The 19079-nt window shown below is 38.2% G+C and overlaps 1 protein-coding gene across 1 annotated transcript in view; it reads left to right on the top strand.

Annotated features, from left to right (window-relative positions):
* vsnl1a (visinin-like 1a) overlaps nucleotides 1–19079 on the top strand; it is a 107305-nt gene that overhangs the window by 49768 nt on the left and 38458 nt on the right. The window contains 3 exon segments of the mRNA XM_052025431.1: nucleotides 9504–9615; nucleotides 17762–17864; nucleotides 17867–17941. Of these exon segments, the coding sequence (XP_051881391.1) occupies nucleotides 9504–9615; nucleotides 17762–17864; nucleotides 17867–17941 (290 nt within the window).

The raw sequence follows: 19079 nt of genomic DNA, 5'->3' as shown, positions 1-19079 counted from the left end.
AGAGCCAAATAATCCAGGCAATTGAGCATCAGTGATTGTGCTATTGGTGAGTGGGTGCTAATTGATGGTACTGTCAATGATGCCTTCAGTTGCTGCTGACAATTGAGAGTAGACTGATAAGTGGCAATTAGCCAGAACAGATTTGTCTTGCTCTTTATGGACAAGGCATACCTGGGCATTTTCCATATTGTCAGATGGGTGTCAAGGTTGCAGCTATGTATACAAGAACAGCTTGGTTAGAAGCACAGCTGTCCTGGAGCGCAGTACAATGGCTGGGATGTTGCTTAGCTCCTCAGTTTTTTCTGTGTCTGGTGTGCTCAGCCATTTGTTGGTATTATGTGGAATGAATCAAATTGATTAGCTTCTGTGAAAGTGGACGCTCCAGGAGACAGAGATAGAGAGAGATCATCCACTTGGCACTTCTGGCTTAGTGGTTGCAACTGCTTTGGCATTGACATTCACATACTTTACTATCATTTGAGGATTAAGTTTTCTTCATGGAGTATCTTTTTATTAGCTGTTTAATTATCCATGACTGGATGTGGCAGGCCACAGAGATTTATTTTGATCTATTAGTGCTTGTGGGCCTGCTAGTTGTGTCCATTGCATATGGCTTCTACAGATAGTCCTGTGTTGTGAATTAATCAGATTGGTCTCTCATTTTCAAGTGTGCCTTGTGCTTCTGTTCTTCTATGTGCTTTGTTGAACTAAGGTTGGCCCTTGGCGTGATGGTAGTGTTAAAATAGATACTGTATGTGCTGGGCCATGAGGTTAAAAACTGTCATTCTGCTGCTGATGGGCCGCACTGAATCATGAATGCTTGGATTCTGGCTGCAAAATCTGTAGTAGCACAACTTAATGAACAATGTCCTGTCAAGACAGGTCTTTGGTTCCAGAAGGACTGTGCAGTGGCCACCTCACAGCGTGTACTGTTGATAAGCCAAAATATATAGAGGATATGATCGAGGAATCTGATATACTGGCTTGAGCGTTCTGATTCTGTAACGACCAGGGGAAAGAGGGGTACCAAAATAACACTGGTGGACAAATTTTAAGGAAAATCCCCAAACATTTTATAAGGATATTTAGGGCAAGGGGGTAACCAGAGAAAGAGTCTAGCCATTGGGATCTAAAGGAACAACCTCTGCATTGAGCCAGAGGACCTAGATGAGGTCTTAAATGAATACTTCCTATCTGTATTCCCTAAGGAGAAGGGCATTGCAGTTGGAAAAGTCAGCAAGGGGAATATTGAGACTCATGAAGAAGTTACCATTTATGAGGAGGTATTAGACACCTTAGGGGGCTTAATAGTGGATAAATCCCCATGGCCTACTGAGATCTCCTGCTGCTGTGGGAGGCAATGAAGGAGATTGCTGGAGCTCTGGCAGCTTTAAGTCATCACAGGCCATTGGTGGGGTGCCAGATGACTGGTACTTTTTATTCAAGAAGAGCAGTAGGGGAAAAACAAGGTAATTACAGGCTAGTGCATTTAAAGTCAGTGGTAGGGAAATTATTGGGAACATTCTCAAGGACAGGATTAATCTACACTTGGAAAAGCAGAGACCAATCAAAGATGGTGAGCAATGCTTTATTAGGGGAAGATCCTGCCTGATCGATTTGATTGAATTTTTTCAAAGAGGTATCAAAGTGACAAGATCTCAAATGGGAGACTGTTTCAAAAGGTTAGAGCCCATGACATCCTGTGCAAATTGAATCCAAAATTGGCTTGTTAATAGGAGGCAGAGGATTGTAGTGGAGGTTTGGTTTTGATATTGGAAGCCTGTGACCAGCGATGTGCCACAATGCTGGGTTCCTTACTGTTTGTTATGTATATTAACAATTTTAATGTGAACGATTAGTAAGTTTATGAATGATATGCAGATTGGTGGTGTTGATAGTGAAGTAGGTAGTCTTGGGCCACAAGATGGAAATTAATGAGTTGGTAAAATGGGTAGAGCAATGGCAGATGAAATTCAGTCCTAATAAGCATGATGTCATGCATTTTGTGAGGATTAAGAGGGCAGGGACATACACAAAGAATGGTAAGGCCCTAGGGAGTATTGAGGAACAGAATGATTACCAATTACTTTCCCTGAGCAGTCCAAGTATTCTTGAGAGTGGCAACATGGATAGATAAGGTTGTTATGAAGGCATATGATATGTCTGCCTTCATCAGCCAGGGCATGGAATGTAAAGGAGATTATAGCATAGCAAGTCTCATAACCCATAATATAAGGACATAATTTGCACTGGAGATTCACCAGGATGTTGCCTCGGGTGATGGTTTCTGATATGAGGAGAGATTACGATGTTCTGAGTTTGTTTTCCTTGGAGTGGAGGAGGCTAAGGGGGACCTGACTGAGGTATACAAAATTATGAGGGACAGACTTAGGCTATGGGGAAAAGTTTCTTGCTACCTATCCTAAGTGTCAAAGACAAAGGACGTGGTTTTAGGGGAATGGATAGAAGATTTAGAGTGGATCTGAGGAAGAACTTTTTCCACAGAGGGTGGTTGCAAGCTAGAACAATCTGGCTGAAGGGTGGTGGAGGCAGAGACTCTCAGGAGATTTGAGAAGTATCTCAACAAGCACTTGAATCACCAAGGGATAGAAGGCTAGGGGGTCATGTGCTGGAAAATGCGATTGATTAGTATAAATGGGTACTAGTACTTGATGTTAAAGACGAGGTGGACTGAAGAGCTTGTTTTTGTGTTCTGTGACCTTGTCAAGATTGACCTGTCTGCAGCTCTCCCAATTTTCTATCTTGACAGATGTTAGTAAAGAGGATTTACAGAGTTGATTTGACTGAAATTACCTTTATCATGTTTAATGAATAGGGTGATGCTTTCTTTATTGATACAACAGATGTGGGTAATTTAATGGTCATGGTGCTGATAGATCATTAAAAGTGAATAGAATCACATTTGCAAATGTTAGTCTGGTACAAAATAATCTCCATGAAAGTTGCAGGATTATTGTAAATGCTGAATAGGTTCATTGAAGCTTTTCTAGTCGATATTACAAGATTAACTCTTAACAATACAGACAATCACCGTGAAGTGCAAATATTCGTTGGCCCACTTCTGATTGCCTCTGGCCAGCCCTTCCAAATGCTATCATCCGTGATCAGCCATTCAAACAGAGGCAAATCTCAGACTTGTTCCACCCTCGCAGCATGCATGTGCTACCACTACTGGATGCTACAGTGGTGTCCAGTAGTAGCAATTAGTCCTGCTGGGCTTCCACAGCATTATGGCTGGGTAATCGCCATTTGACTCCATGCCATCTCTGGCTTCATGCAAGGTCCAAAATCTCCATGGTTTTCAATGGGTTTGCAGGGCACAAATGTGGGAGAAAAAGGGGAAGATATTAGTTTTTTTTAATCAATTATTTTCCTTAGTTTTAATGTTAATAATTATTTCTGTTAATAGGCTTTTTAAGGTGCTGTTAATCTTCAATGTTTACTTTTTGCTTCAGTTTTCATTGTTTTAAAATCAATGTTGGAGATGATTCAGAAGTGTTTAAAATTAATGGCGGCTTTACAGAAGGTAAAGCTCTACCTCTGCTTTCCCTGGTTGTCAGGGTACTTGGGACATTTCAAGGGTGAGGCCACCTCAGTCTGCACAAGCATTATGGAGACCTCACTCAAGAGGGCCAAGGGCCTTCTGGATCCAGTCTATCAAATTGTGGGGCCATCAGGTAATAATTCTGGGCAGTGGACCTGATCCAGCATGGTGTGGCCCAATGACATCATGAGACCATTCACAATTATTTAGAAAGAAACTAATATACTGAGCAATTTGAGACTGCCTTTAATTATAGCTTGCATCCTATTTAGAAACTTTTAAAGCTTTTAAATAATTGAATTCATGAACATGTATAATAATAAAAATTTATATTTTGGAAATAAAGCAATTAAAAATTTATCTCTCTGCTCATTCTTTAGATTGAGAAGATCATTCATTTTGATTTCTGGTTAATAACTCTTTTATTGCATGCTGTATACTTTTTGTCATTTCTAATGTAAAGTCCAATTATACTAAGGCTATATTATTCAATGTTTGTAATTGATGTTTTAAATATCCTGGCTTTAATCCAATGTTCAATTTTTGACTACATAAATGCAATAAAAGAAACTTTCATAACGGTGAAATGTACAAGTGGCTAATGCATTTTATTGTTTACCTGGAAAGGATAATCATATTCATCAAAGCAAGCAGGGAATCGTACCTGTTATCTATTTGTCATAATGAACAGGGTTCTACAATTAATTAATGATTGTCATTAATAATGCATTGAGCCACTTGGTGTTTGTTGCAGCGTTTTCTGACTTGTTACATAGATATAAAATGATCAGTCGTGAAATTCACAGGTAAAAACAATGATAATCTCCAAAGATACATAATTTTGATTTGAAATAATTGCCGAGCACAACAAAAAAAATCTAATTCTCACTGTATCTTAGTCTTAGCTCTGTATGTATTGAGCAATGCCTAATTTGATTAATAGGCTTCTTTATTCATCCAGTCATATTATCTTGTACTCAGAAGGAAGGCCTTTCAGCCATATCTGGTCTATGCAATTCCATTAATCCTATCTACCATCTGTTTATTTGCTTATAACTCTATGGCTTATTCTCCATCAAGTCTCTTTTGACTTTTTTTTTTGCTATTAACCTACACTAAGGGATAATTAACAATAGCCACTTAACCTGCCAGCAAATCTGAGCTGTGGAAGAAAACTGGAGCACCTGTAGGAATCATGGCAATGATCCATTTATACAGGAAAAGACACGTCTTTAATTCTGAAGTCCTAATTGTGGAAGAAGACCCAAATTGCTCTCACTCACCTGTATGCCATTGTTAAAAGATGCTTTGTGTATCAAGCTATTGACTGGCTAAACACCCAATTTTCTCTTGTAGCTACTTTAAACCTATACCCAGTGGTTTTTGACTTACTTGGAGGAAGGACTACCTAAATACAGGTGTCATGCGACAGGAGATGATTGCCAGCAGGACCAGGACTATTATTCTTGCAGAATGTGGTGGAGCAATCCTGCTTATCCTTGGCACCACTAAATGCTAACACTGACATCTTCAGACCATAATTGCTCTTTAATGCTGGTACCAGATTTTACCAAATGGAGCACTGTCATGTACATGCTAGAGCACAAGAAATTAAAAGTTCATCAGGAACCATCCTGTGGGACATAATTTGCATAGACTATTGAAATGTCCTTGCATTCAACTGGACACCTTGATTTGGTCAATGCACAACAACGGGAAAATAGTGTTAGAGCATCACCTCCATCTTGTCCACGTTATCACTCCATTTATTCCAGAAAGAGTGAGAAAATATTTCTCAGTCTTGGGGCGGGGGGCCAGGGGGTGGAAGGAAGCATGATTAGAAAATGGTTTAAACATCATTGCTGTAAGTAATCTGGCTTTGTAATTTTCAGGTCTTGGCAGATTGTTTTGTTTTAAATATGATACCTGTGATGATATAAATTAGAGCAAGGCTACCTGACCCAAGCCTGATGGGATTTAACTATGTGCTGAGCTCAGGTCAGGAGTACATTCGATTAAAATGTTTGGGATTGGGCTGAGTCACGTTGGCTTTTTCCAGGACAGCTGAGTAAGAAAGTATTTATTGATGTTTCTTCATCAAACAAAATGTTTCAGATGGTTGTACTTATGGCACAGGTTAGTTTGAATATGTCTATAGTTGCATTAAATGGGAGTTGAGCCACTTGAAGTGACTTGACTCTCACTTAAAGCCCCTCTGGGGATATTATTTTTCTGGTGAGCAGCATGTTACTGCAATTGCTTGCTCAAAGTTCCGGTCATCAACAAAAGGTAAAATTTGCTGCTTTTAAGTGTCTTCAGGAAGAGCAGAAGACTTCATTTCTCACAGTTGCGCTCCCTATTTTTCCCACCAACATCCTTCCTCCCAAACTAATAGCAAATGAGATTCATTAGAAAGCCATTTTGAGCAAGTTGATATTCATTTTTTTTATTATAATTGTTTCCTATACTTGTTATTTGGTGCAAGTGAGAATTTAATTTGTTTAGTTAGGAATGATTTGAAAATTTACTACAGCAGGAGGTCATTCAACCTATCACGTCTGTGTGGGTCGACAGAGACCTGGCCTAATCCCACCTTTTTGAGCATTTGGTCCACAGTCGTGCTGTTCGTGACTCTTCAGTTTAAAACACTGTTTAAATGTGAAGACAGTTTCTGCCTTTACCACGCTCATTGAAAGCGAATCCCAGGTCCCTAGCACATACTGGAAGAAATACCTATTCCTCATCTCCCATTTAATTCTTGTACTGATTATTTTTGTCACTGCCCTGTGTTTTGACACATCTGCTCAGAAGTAGGTTGTAACTCTTTAACTAAGCCCCTCATAATTTTATACACTTTCAATTGTCTTTTTTTCCCCAAAAAATGAACAGGTGCAAATGAGTTATGAAATGGTTAAAAAAAAAACTTACCAAAATATTTGGTCCAATATTATGACATTTCGTTTTGTCACAGGAGTACTTCCTGTTGAGAAAACCTATCTGAATTTGGGAAAACTGAAAATAAGAATTTCACTAGTTCAAAAATAACTCAAATGGCTCCATATAATAACTACTACTGCCAAGCAAACCCTCTTGCTTTGTAAATTTAAATTGTAAATGGGTCTCATTGAAACGTCAAAGTGAAAATAAAAACAGCTGCTGTTTAGCATTTTAAATTCTGTTTTAATTGAAAAATAACAACCTTTCATCTTGATTCTTTTTTGCTTTTGTGTGTTCTTCTAAGACCCCTCTTGTTATTCATGGCCCATCTCTAACTATCCTACAGTTTTCACATGGCTTTACTACATTTATCATAACTATCATTGAACAGTCTCCAATTGTTTTCCATGTCTCTCTCTAGACCCATATTCCCTTTTCCATTTCACACCCCACTTTTATTTCAGTATTTGCCCTGGGAGGGGGCAGTGCAAGAAAATTAAAATGCTCTCAAATCCCTTGCAAATGTACTTTCACATTCTGAACTTGCTGTTCATCATGAGAACATGGTCAATGCAATGTAGACCATACAGTGATTGACAATGATTCTAAAAATGGAAAAAAAATGGTGGACAAGTTGCATTATCATCAGTATTTACAATGGAAAGGTGCAGATAACATGCTGTATATACCAAAGAAATTAAAATATAACAGCCATCAAGAATATAGAGAATGATGATCCCAGGACTGGCTATTTTAAATCCCAGGATTTAAAAGGAGATAGCTCCCAGACACTGAGGTACATGGAGCTGGAATGGGAAGGGGAATATGATTTACTGTATATGGTTATGGAATTGTGTTGTGTGGTGGTAGAAAGTAGTGTTATTATTGTTCCTGTGTCATCTGCATCATGGGTCATTTGAGTGCTTGACTGTTAAAGGTTTTGAAGTGGGTTTTTTTTTTAAGTAATTGTGTTGTCCACTAGAAATTGCCAGAACCTTAGCAGGATCCAAAGTCCATCTTAGAATGCATTATATTTGGTGGCGAGAATCAGAAAACAAAATTTTAAAAGCAGTGTTTTGCCTATAGAAGCAATCTCACAATCTTTGTTTCAACAAAAAGCAGCAAAGAACAGCAGAAACCTGACCCTAAAGGTTCAGCTCTTGCAGTTTCACTGAATCCATTTTGCATGGTTCAGGGGAGAGGTAGTTCAAAGGAAACCAGAAAGAACCAAGCAACTCTTTTTGTTTACGAGACAGCAGCACGCTTTCTTAAAGCTACATCAATAAATTTTTAAAGGAGGAAGACAGGTGCAAGTTTACAAATAGTCAAACAAGCGGACTTTATAAATGCAAACACTAAAGAGGCTTAAGCACTGCAACACTGGTTTGAGGGAGAAACAAAGAAAATGGCAGTTCAAGCACAAGCTGGCTTTGTAGACACTCTGGTAGTCTATAACATTCTGTGTGAATTGTTTATGTTCTACATGAAAAGGATGGTGATATTTCTTCATGGTCAATAATCTTAATGTAGATGGTGCTGAATATGTGCCACCATTGATTGCTCTCTTCTGTTCCCTTATCACAGCAATATTACATGTTGGAGAAGAATTCCATAAGTATCACATATTCACTAACTTAGTAGTGGTAGTTCTACAGAAAGCTAACAGGTACCTTGCTTACAAAGGTAGTTCAGACTATGAATTTGGCAAACTGGAAGAAGTCTTGACTGATTACATTGTTGCACGCAAAGATCTGTCATGTTGAAACTTGTGAGAGCTTTTAGATTGTGGACTCAAAGACAAGTTTATGTGCAGTTAGAAAACGAGAATCCAGTTGAAGACGTGGGCATGAAAAGCTTTGTATTTGATTTGGCATGTAGGAGTGTGACTTCCAGTGAAGTGGCAGCTAAGGAATCTTGTCCTACCCTGCCACAAACGTAGCAGTATCCTGCAATCAATGGACAACTCCCAAACCTTTTGTGCAGAAACAAAGCCATCAAAATGACAGAAATTACTGTTGTAGATGTGCAAGTAGATATTCCCCATGCAACTTTTCTGTTAAAGTGCCCAGGTGCTGCTCTCGTGTCAGGAGGAAGGACATAAAGCAGTAGCTTGTAGGATGAAACTCGACTACATTACAGAGAATGAGTTCCCCACTTCACAAAAAAGGAATCTGCATAAAGTTATAACTGTAGCAAATGAAACAGAATTTGCTTTAAATGCCATCCATTCAATAATCTAGGTTTTACAGGGTGCAACGTAAACCTTAAAACCTATTCAGGACAAGTTTTGAAAGTCTTGGGACAGATGGAAACTATGGTACGATGGCCAATGCCTTCAGTGACCCAAAACTATGGTGGACTAAACGAGAATTGGCAAGAAAAATTGAAATTAAATTGGAAGGATATATTTAGCAGTTGCATGGTTACACCAAACCCGGGTTGTCCAAATATGATGACATCTTCAAAGATGCCCAAACAGCTATCACGAGGTACAAAACATGTACCTGAATTAGACCTGTCGTAAACCAAGGTTAGTTCCTTATTCCTTGAAGATCTCAAGAAATTAGGGTCAAAAATAGTGGTTTGATATATCTAGTAGCAAATGGGTTATATAAAAAAAGTAGTTATACCAAAGGCTGATAAAATGATAAGATTGTGAGGTAATTAACAAGATTGTTGTTGTTGTTGTTGTTGAGCAGTATTCTTTACCAGCCTCCTGAGATCTAATGCAGTTGACTGGTTCTGATATTTTACTAAACTTGATTTGTACTGTATTTGTGCACAGCTGGATATGTATGAAGGTAGTCAGAAGAACCTTATAATTAAAATGCATTAAAGATTGACTCCTACATTAAGTAGCCATATGGAATCAAATCTTCACCCAAAGATCTTCCAGTCCACCAAAGCAGGAATTTGGTTGGGTATTAAAAATTGTCTGTACAATTAAGATCATCTTCTACTGTTAGTGCAGATGATCTGATTTGTACATTTTTTTTTGAAGGAAATATTGAAACATCTTCACCATTGCAACATGAAATAGAATTGGTCCAAGGTGCCTTTCTTCAGCCAGAAGTGGTGTATCTGAAGGATGCCAATACCTGTTTAAAGATGAGGTAACACTATCTTAAAAAACCAAGCATTCACAAGACGTTGCAGAGCTTCATTCACTTTTTTGGGAATGACACTATGTTATTCCAGATTTAGCCATGGTGTTAACGCCATTGTACCACCTTAAGGAGAACTAGAAATGCAACTGAACTGATGCGCAATAGAAAGAATTTAATTAATGCATGCATAGTTTGAATCACAAATCTCCAATGGATCATTGTGATGCAGAGAACCCAAAGATGTAACAGGATCAAACATCTGTTAATTCTGCCTTCTCACACTGCTTCCAATGGGGCAGCAGAAAATCTGTATGTGTTTTATAAGTAGCTTTGAAGAAGCAAATGTGCCAAGGTTACTCTAGCTTCATGATGAATAATTGGCTAAATTCTTGTTCAAATATCATATGATTTAACATTCTTGGTTTTACTCTGGCAGAATTGTTAATGTATCATCATCTTTGCATGTGATTGAGCTTGGTACAGTTTAACGTGGAGAGGAGACTATAGACAAAGCAATGTTTTGACGAAAAGTAATTCATGTGAATGGGAGTGTTGGAGTCACCAGACTAATGAGCATGTACCAGACTCTGCAATGGGAACTCATTAAAGTAGTCCAAATCTGTAAAGATATGTGAGTTGTATTGGAAATCATGTCATAAATGATCCTGTGGATCAAATGATCAGAGCAAGAGTATAAACTGTAGAGACTGAAATTATATTTGATGACTAAATCAATTTTTGATACTAATACAGATTCAATGCCTTGTGAAGATTCACAGAAAACATTGTATCGTGTCAAAAAGCTCCAAGTTCTTAAGTGCCAGGGACAAACACACAGTTTAAGGAAGTGAAGTTGATTAAAGGAAACCAGTCAACATAGAGAATCTGTAATGACTGTGTATAAATGTGTTACACTTCTTTTCTTCAAAGAAGGAAAGAAGTGTGATATAGTTATGTAAATAAATAAGCTTTGCATCAGACAGCATGATGTCATCACATGAGCGAGTGATATGTGAGCATCATGTGCAGCAAGTTCCGAGCTGTTAGAGCCAGAATAAGTGCCCTTATTCATAGCTCCCATGTTCTGCAGATATTACAGTAAGTAGAAGTTACCAGAGCCCAGCATTATCCAAGATCTACATTAGGTTACATCACGTGGGTGGAAGGAGAAGAAAATAAATGTTGGCTTCCTTATTAGTGATCATTCTGCCAATTTGTGAAGTAGCAGTGGCCATAAATAGAGGACAGTTAACATCAAAGTGATTGGGAGAACAAAGGTAGAAAATGAACTTGGTGAAAAGAAAGCAAAGAAAAATTAAGGTTGGATTAATCAATTAAAATGAAATTTAATAATCTGTTGAAATTTTTGCTACATTACCATTCCTTTTCAAAAAATTTGCCTGTCGTCATTACATTATTTCAAAGATTGTGTATGAAAACTAGGAATTCTCGACCAGCTTGCCTAACGTCGTTGGGAAATTGGTAATGTTTGCAATTCTAGTGATGAAACCCCTTGAATTTTCAGCTGATCGAGGAAAGCCAGCATGAACTTGTAAAGGTGGGGCAATGCCTGACAAACTGATAGAATTGTCTGAAAAGATGACCATGGTAGTTGACAGAACCATGACCATGTATATTATTTCTATGGACTTCAAGGAAGCAGGTGATGGAGCCATTTGAGCCACAACATGAATACTTTTTTTGCTGGTATTTTCTTTTTGGAAACCGACTATCTCCCTGTTCAGCACTTCTGCACCAATGCATTGAACATGGTAGACAGAAGTAAGCTGCATGTTGGAATGCTGAAGCATCTGACATCCTATGCCACCATTGGACTTATGCCATTAGATCCAGTGGTGGAGCACTGACTGGCTAGGGCAAGGTTTTGATGATGCACTCTGCATCTGGCCCCCCAGTTTTACCACTCGGCCAGACCTCACCCCTTCAGTTTAAATGGAATTCCTACTGTTTTGGGATAACAGCAGTGGGGAAGTTGTTGTTGGTGGAGGAAGGAAACAATTTTGAAATTTATTTAAATATGCTTGAATGGCTTTTAAATGTCTCAGATCATCAGAGACGTTTAAAAGCCATTCCAAAGGTGTTTGAAAGATAAAAGCTGTCAAAGATCATGAGGGAATTCTGGGTGTGAGCCTCAGAATCGGGCACACAAGTCCTGCTAGCAGTACAGAAATATGGAATACCTCTCGGAGATGGTGTAGTTGGTCCTGTCTATCCAGAACAAGCTTAATGGAGGGGGCAGGCTGGACAGATCTGGATCTTTACTAAAGGTAAAGATCAAAGAATTCAATTCAGTTTGCTTATTGAACATTGTGAGATTGGCTGAGTTGCTGGTGACAGAGATGAGGGATAATAGGCAGACAATGCATCATCCTCTGAAATATCACCACTTCTTCATCGTCATTGAGTCTAAGTCATAGGATAGAATTGGCTAAAGTGGACTGAGCTGAGGTGAGCTGGAATGACAGTGGGTAAGCAGCGGCAGACATTCATGGAGGTAATTCATGACACTTGGCAAAAATGTATCCAGCAAAAGAGAAACTTCAATACGTATTTGATGATTTGGAGGAAGGTAGCAAATGTATGGTAGTCAAATGTATGGTAGTCAAATGTGTGTACGGCACAAAAATGGGTGAGAAGGTGAGTTGCGAGGAAGACACAAACAGTTTATAGAGATTTGATAGCTTAGGTGAGTGAGTAAAAAAAAGAATTGGAATCTAATGTGGGAAAATGTGAAGTTGTTCATTTTGGAAGGAAGAACTAAAGAACAGTTTTCTTTTTGAAAAAAAGAGAGAGAGCTACACCTTTCTGCACCAAGCCATTTGGGGTTCCTTGTGCATGAAACACAGCAAGCAAGCACACAGGTGCAGCAGGTATCAGGAAGGCTATTGGAATGTTGGCCCTTTATTGCAAAGATTTGGGAGCATAAGAGTAGAGATGTCTTACTGTAGCAAGGCACTAGTGAGATCACATCTAGATCACTGTGAACAATTTTGGTTTCTCTGTTTAGGGAAAGATATTATTTCATTGGAGAGCTTTAGAAAAGGTTCATTAAGGTGATCCCAAGTATGGAAGGGTGTCCTATGAGCAAAGGTTAAACAGGTTGGGAGTCTACTCATTGCCTCCATTTTTTTCAAAATTCCAATCTAATTGAAATGTATAAGATTCTTAGTGGGCTGAAACAGGGTAAAAACAGAGGATCTTTCCTCTCATTAAAAAGTGTAGAGCCAAAGGGCGGGCCTCAGAATAAGGGGACCCCCATTCAAGAATGAGGTGAGGAGAACGTCTCTCAGAAGGTTGAGAGGCTTTGAAACAACTTGGCACAGAGAGCTATAAGGGCAGAATCCTTGGGTATACAATGCTGAAGTAGATTTCTAATCAGGAAGGGAATCTAAGGCTTTGAGGAAAGTACACATGAGGAATGTCTGATCAGCCAAGAACCTTTTGCACAGCGGAACAGGTCCTGAGAGCTTGAATAGCCTCTTCTTGTTGTCACTTGTTATTGGTCTTAACTCACCATCCATTAACACTTAGAGACTTATCCTCACTAGAAGAACTGTAGTGCTCAAGAAGGTAGTTCACCATACTTCTCAAGTACAATAAAGGATGGGCAATAATGCTGGCCTTGGCCAGTGAATGCTCAACTCCCATAAATAAATGATATTCTAATTTGTAGTGGTGTCCTATACATCTGGGCTGCAACTATTCATTGTATTTCTGAACGATTTAGATTATGGATGAAGAGCCATGTATCTAAGTTTGCTGATAGCATAAAGATGAGTGGCATCATAAGCAGCATAGATTGAAGAAATGAAGCATGAAATTTATGGTTATGAAATTAAAATTATGAAGCAAATAATTTATGGTTTAAGCAAAACTGAGGTAATAGATTTCCATGTAGGTAAATGTGATGTATGATCATCCACTTTGGATGTAAAACTGAATAAATTAATTTAACAGTAATGAAAAGCTAGAAATAGGTAAGTGATTCAAAGAGACTTGAAGGTCCTTGTTCATAGGTCATTAAAATGTCATACACGGATATAGAAAGTAACAAAATAAAGGCTAGTAGAATGCTGGGTTTGTATCTAAAGGAGGAATAGGGCCCTGGTTAGACCCCAATCTGGGGTACTGACAAAATTCTAGGCACCTAACGTGGAATACATTAGCCTTGAAGGAGTACACCATAGATTTACCAGGATAATCCTTGCACTTCAAGAGTTAATTAACAGAGAGAGAGTGGCACATATCTTTCCTACCTCGTGTTTCGCTTTTTCTAGCAGACCCTTGATCCAACAATGGGTAAAATAATTCCCTGTCCAATTTATCAATCTGAACTCAATATCAGCAGATACTGAAGTTGGCTTAAAACAAAGTGCTGGAGGAACTCAGCCAGCCAGGCAACATCTGTGGAGGCAGAAGGATGGTCGTCATTTCGTGTGGACATTCTGTATCAGGGCTTTCTACAGACGCTACCTGACCTGCTGAGTTCCTCCAGCTGTTTGTTATATTTGCTCCATGTTACAGCATTGTGCTTCCACTAGATATGGCTTCCCCTCAGGGTTTTGGTTCCATACTTTCAAATGTGCTATCACCAGACTTCTACTCAAATAAAACCCTTAATGGTGTTTGCAGATTACAGCCCAGTCTCCAATTTACCTTTTCATTCCAAAGAACTTTAAGGTCTTGTCACCTCCTAATCCATTGTCTTTCCTTTTGATTCCATTTGAATCCTTTTAAACTGGCTTTTGGTTCTGCTGCAGTCCTGAAATGGTGCTTAAACAGAATTACACATTTTTTTTTGTGTACTTGACTGTGGTAAACTCTCTCTCCTCCATACTTAACTTGCCAGCACTCTTCAATGCAGTTGACTACTCTTTCCTCCTCCACTGCTTTTACTTTCTTGTCCAGCTGGCTAATACTTTGTAAGAACTAAAAAAAAAGCTGGAAACACTCGGTAAGTCAGGCAGATTCTCAGAAGAGAGAAACAGTGTTACTGTTTCAGGTCAGAGCTTTCATCAGAAATGGAAAAATCAAAAATGAAACCTCTTTTTAAACTCACAAAGTAATGAGTAATGGGCTCCCACCTTCAAACGTAAAACATTTCACTGCCCTGGCTGGCAATTTCCATCCTGTTCTTATTTTCACATGCTCCATCTCCAACCCTTTTCTTTCCATCTCTACAGATGCAACCTGACTTGCTAAGTATTCTGAGCACTTCTTGTTTAAAGATTTCCAGCCCTGTAGTTTATTTTGCTTTTCAGTGGGGTTTTTTGTTGGTTCTTTTCTCATTTGTTGAAATGTTGCCAGAGTTTTCCCTCTTATCCCCAATCCCATACCATTGCCCCCAGAGTTTACCAAAGATCTATCCTAGGTACTCCCCTGTTTCTCACCTATATGCTACTTCTCAATAGTTATCATCCAAAGACCCAATAGGTTCCACCCGTAAGCTAATGACATTGCCTCTACTTCTCGGATGTCTCTCTGGATTATGCTACAGATTCAGATTTGTTACATTGTTTAATACACACCCAATGCAGGATGAGCAGAAACTTCCTTCAACTAAATAATAGGAATTTGTGTTGATTGAACACAACACAAATGCAGCTCTCTAGCAAACATGCTAATTCCAGGAAATTATCAGAATCGAAACCAGACAGACTACTTCCATATATTCTTCTATCACAAAACCATGGCATCACTGAGCTTATTTGCTGCCTCGGTTCGTCTACTGCTGAAACACTGATCTGTGCCTCTGTTAAACTTGGATCTAATTATTTCAGAATTCTCTTGGCCAGCCTTGAATTTTCTACCTTGCCTGAATGAGCTGACATTCCAAAGCTCCGCCGCCTGTATTTTAGCTTGCTTCATTTGCCATTCACTTATTTTATCCACATTTGTTGACCTGACCCCATTCCAGAAGTCTTCAATTTTTAAAAGCCTCATCCTTGTTTTCAAAACTCTGTGGCCATGTTTTTCTAAAGGAGGACTGAATGTTTTATTACAAAATATTGATAGAGTTACACATATAGCCTGATCAAGTTATTTCCAATCTTCTAACCCTGTGCTTAAATATATTTGACTTTTGACTCATCATGTACAAGCCAGTGGTGATTAAATGGTAAATCAATGTTAAGAGCTTCATGCAGGATTGCTTAAAATACTCCAAACTTTAATGTTTACTTCACAGATCCTTATTTATGCATCTGAATTAAAAATGACTTTTTATCTAAGTTTTATCAGCCATTTAATGTTGTACATTTTCATTACACAGTCTATAGTGAAATATTTCATTAAAAATAGTAATAGCTGGAGAATAACATTTTTCAATGGTCAACTTTTAAAAGAAGCATTCTTACTTTGCACACAATGGTAACCAAACAAGAATTTCATAAATAACTAGCTTATTTCCTGAGAGAGGGCATAATTTCATCAACCTGCTTTGCAATACACTGGTTGACAGTGCATTGCAATAAATAAACTAAAACTGACAACAATTCAATTTTGTTCCATTAACTCAAGCAAAGATACTCAATGGGAAATCTGAGGCTGTTTTTAGCAGTGGACTGGGCAACAGTAATCTAGATCAATCATATTTATGTACTTGTAGCAAAGCATGATGCAGTTTCTTTTTCTGCCTGCTGCAATCATTGAAAATAAACTGATCCATGGCACCCTGAATGAGGCTAGATTAACTTGGAATTTCCAGGGAATTGAGTTGCATCAGCCACATCTCTCAAATCTGTCCATGCATTTCCCAATCTCTTTCTCTGAAAATCAAAGTAATTTAAGTTCCCTGGTTCTTGGCTCCCCTTGTGCAAACACGATTACCAGTCCATCTTTATTGGTAGCTCAATGTATTGTATCACGCTGTATTCTCTCGATTCTTTGGGTTGGGTGAGGGGGAGGCAGGAGGTGGCATGGGTGCTGTTGGCAATTGTAACTATTCAAAATTCTTGTGTGTGACAGAGGCCAGTATTCTGTTGGGAACACTTGAGCACTATAGCAGTCAACATTACCTTTTTTAAATGCAAGTAAACCGTGACTTGCAATGTGTTCTGCATTCTGTTGATACTCCACTTAAAATCTATTTTTCAACAGTAAAACAAAATAATATGATTTTTAGATTCATTAAATATATGTAACAAGAAGTTAATTAGTCTGTAGGTTGATTTTTATATTGCATTTTCAAGCAGATTTTCAAGAGCCTCACACCTCCCCTCTCACCTCTTTTATACCAGCTATTTCATCTTTGCTCTTTCAGTCCAGATGAAGAGTCTCAACCCAAAACATCAACTGTCCATTTCCCTCCTCAGATGCTACCTGACCTGCTGAGTTCTACCAGCAGCTCTGTTTTTGTTTGTATCACACTCTTGAAGCACTTATTTACTAAATGGAATGTCTTGTATCTGAATATATTGATTTTTATTCTATTACATTCATTTTTTGAAAGGCAAAGTGAAAAAGGCTAATGCTGGATAAAAACAATAATACCACTGCTCCAGTATGTAGCATGCTCAAGACATGTAAGATGATCAGGACCTGATCATAGTGACTTTATTGTTAGGCATCAAGCACCAAAAAGTCAGAATCTGACATGAATGAAATTACTAACACAGTTCTTTTCAGACAGATAACTTGGGTATTATTGCTTTATTAAGGCACGGTAGTGTAGCAGTTAGCGTAATGTTTTTACAGCGCCAGAAACCCAGGTTCAAATCTGGCCACTGTCTGCAAGGAGTTTGTACGTTCCCCTGTGTATGCGTGGGTTTTCCTCCGGGTGCTCCGGTTTCCTCCCGCATTCCAAGATGTACAGGTTAGGAAGTTGTAGGCATGCTATGTTGGCACCAGAAGCGTGGCAACACTTGCGGGCTGCCCCAGAACACTCTACGCAACAAGATGGATTTCACTGTGTGTTTTCAATGTACATGTGACTAGCAAGATCTTATCTGTGCATTCTTTTGCATCACCTCTCTGTTGATTTTTATATCACTTTAATGTGAAATTAACCATTTGTCAATGAAAAAATTCAATTCTACAAAAAAAATTGTCTCTATTACAACATTTATGCATTTGGTATTGTGCTTGAATCCTGAATTAAGATGAATAATTATCTGTTCAAATGTTATTCCAGGTCTTTTCAGGGACAATGGGGAAAACAGAACAGCAAACTTGCCCCTGAGGTAATGGAAGATCTGGTGAAGAACACAGAATTTAATGAAACACGAACTCAAAACAATGGTACAAAGGATTTCTTAAAGACTGTCCTAGTGGTAGGCTGAACCTGGATGAATTCCAGCAACTGTATGTAAAGGTATTTTAATTAATTAATTTTGCTCATACTAGACTTATTTGAGAGTTAAAAAAGAAATGGCTCATAAGAAACTTTATTATCTGTAACACTGGTCAGAAGTTTCAGTCCAATTACCTTATATAGTTATTTGTAATTCTGTTATTTAATAGTATCTATAGTTTTACAATGCTTATCAAGTCAGATTGCGTATTTGCTGTTATAGTTCATTGAATTATTTAAAAACAAGAAGTTTGCTTTTTTACTACTAATAATTCTACTTGGGATTCTACTTTCTTCTTCAAGTAAAAATTCATAACCTGCCTATTTCTGCCATGGTGCTGGGCAATAGTTGGGAATTGCTAATTAAAGACTGTGAACATGCTGTCTGTCCTTTTACAATCAAATCAGTGCAGTTTAGGACTTCCATAAAGGATTAAAAGCAATTGAAGAGGAACAGTTCAGATTTGATGTGCTGTTACTATGAATAAGTTACAATTTTGCAGAAAGATTGGAGAATTTGTGGTGTCTCTTACTCCAGATGAGATGATTAACAGAGTAACATGGATGGTCCTAAAGACTACCAAGGAGCTGTGAGATGGTAAACACTTTTATTTCCCCATGACTGGTGCTATGGTAGCAAGAAACCACACTATTAAGATTATCACACGAATAATTGAAGTGGATGATGTATTTCATAAGCCATTGTTAAATCAGAGTCCATAAATTGTTTTAACAAGTTAGATAATTGTTTCAAAAGGAGGAAAATAAAGTGGTTGGAGATTTGAGTGGGTTTGGGCTAGGTGTCTAATGTTTAAAAAAAAGCACCGACACAGATCTGAGAGGAAAAATGCCCTTTTTCTGTGTATTAACATTCTGTCACTTGTTATGCTTTCTGTGTATTTGTTCCTAGAGACTTGTAATGCTAGGGTATAAAGCAAATAGCATAGAAATCTTCGTTAAAGTTGTATAATTATAGTATGATTGCCCTGTATACAAATTTCCTTACTCTTTTGTGTTCACCTGTGAATTCATACAGCTTAACACATCTCAGTTCATTATTCCACCATCCCATTTCCTGACTAATAAGCCATGAGTCAGCTCACCGCAAAAGTTCTGTGTGTCTATGGAAAATTGCAGCAATTTGTATATTCAAAATGCT

The sequence above is a fragment of the Pristis pectinata genome, chromosome 10, assembly GCF_009764475.1.
Source record: "Pristis pectinata isolate sPriPec2 chromosome 10, sPriPec2.1.pri, whole genome shotgun sequence".
NCBI classification, from domain to species: Eukaryota; Metazoa; Chordata; class Chondrichthyes; order Rhinopristiformes; family Pristidae; genus Pristis; species Pristis pectinata.
Note: the sequence above shows the minus strand (reverse complement) of the source record. Positions and strands in the feature narration are given on the sequence as shown.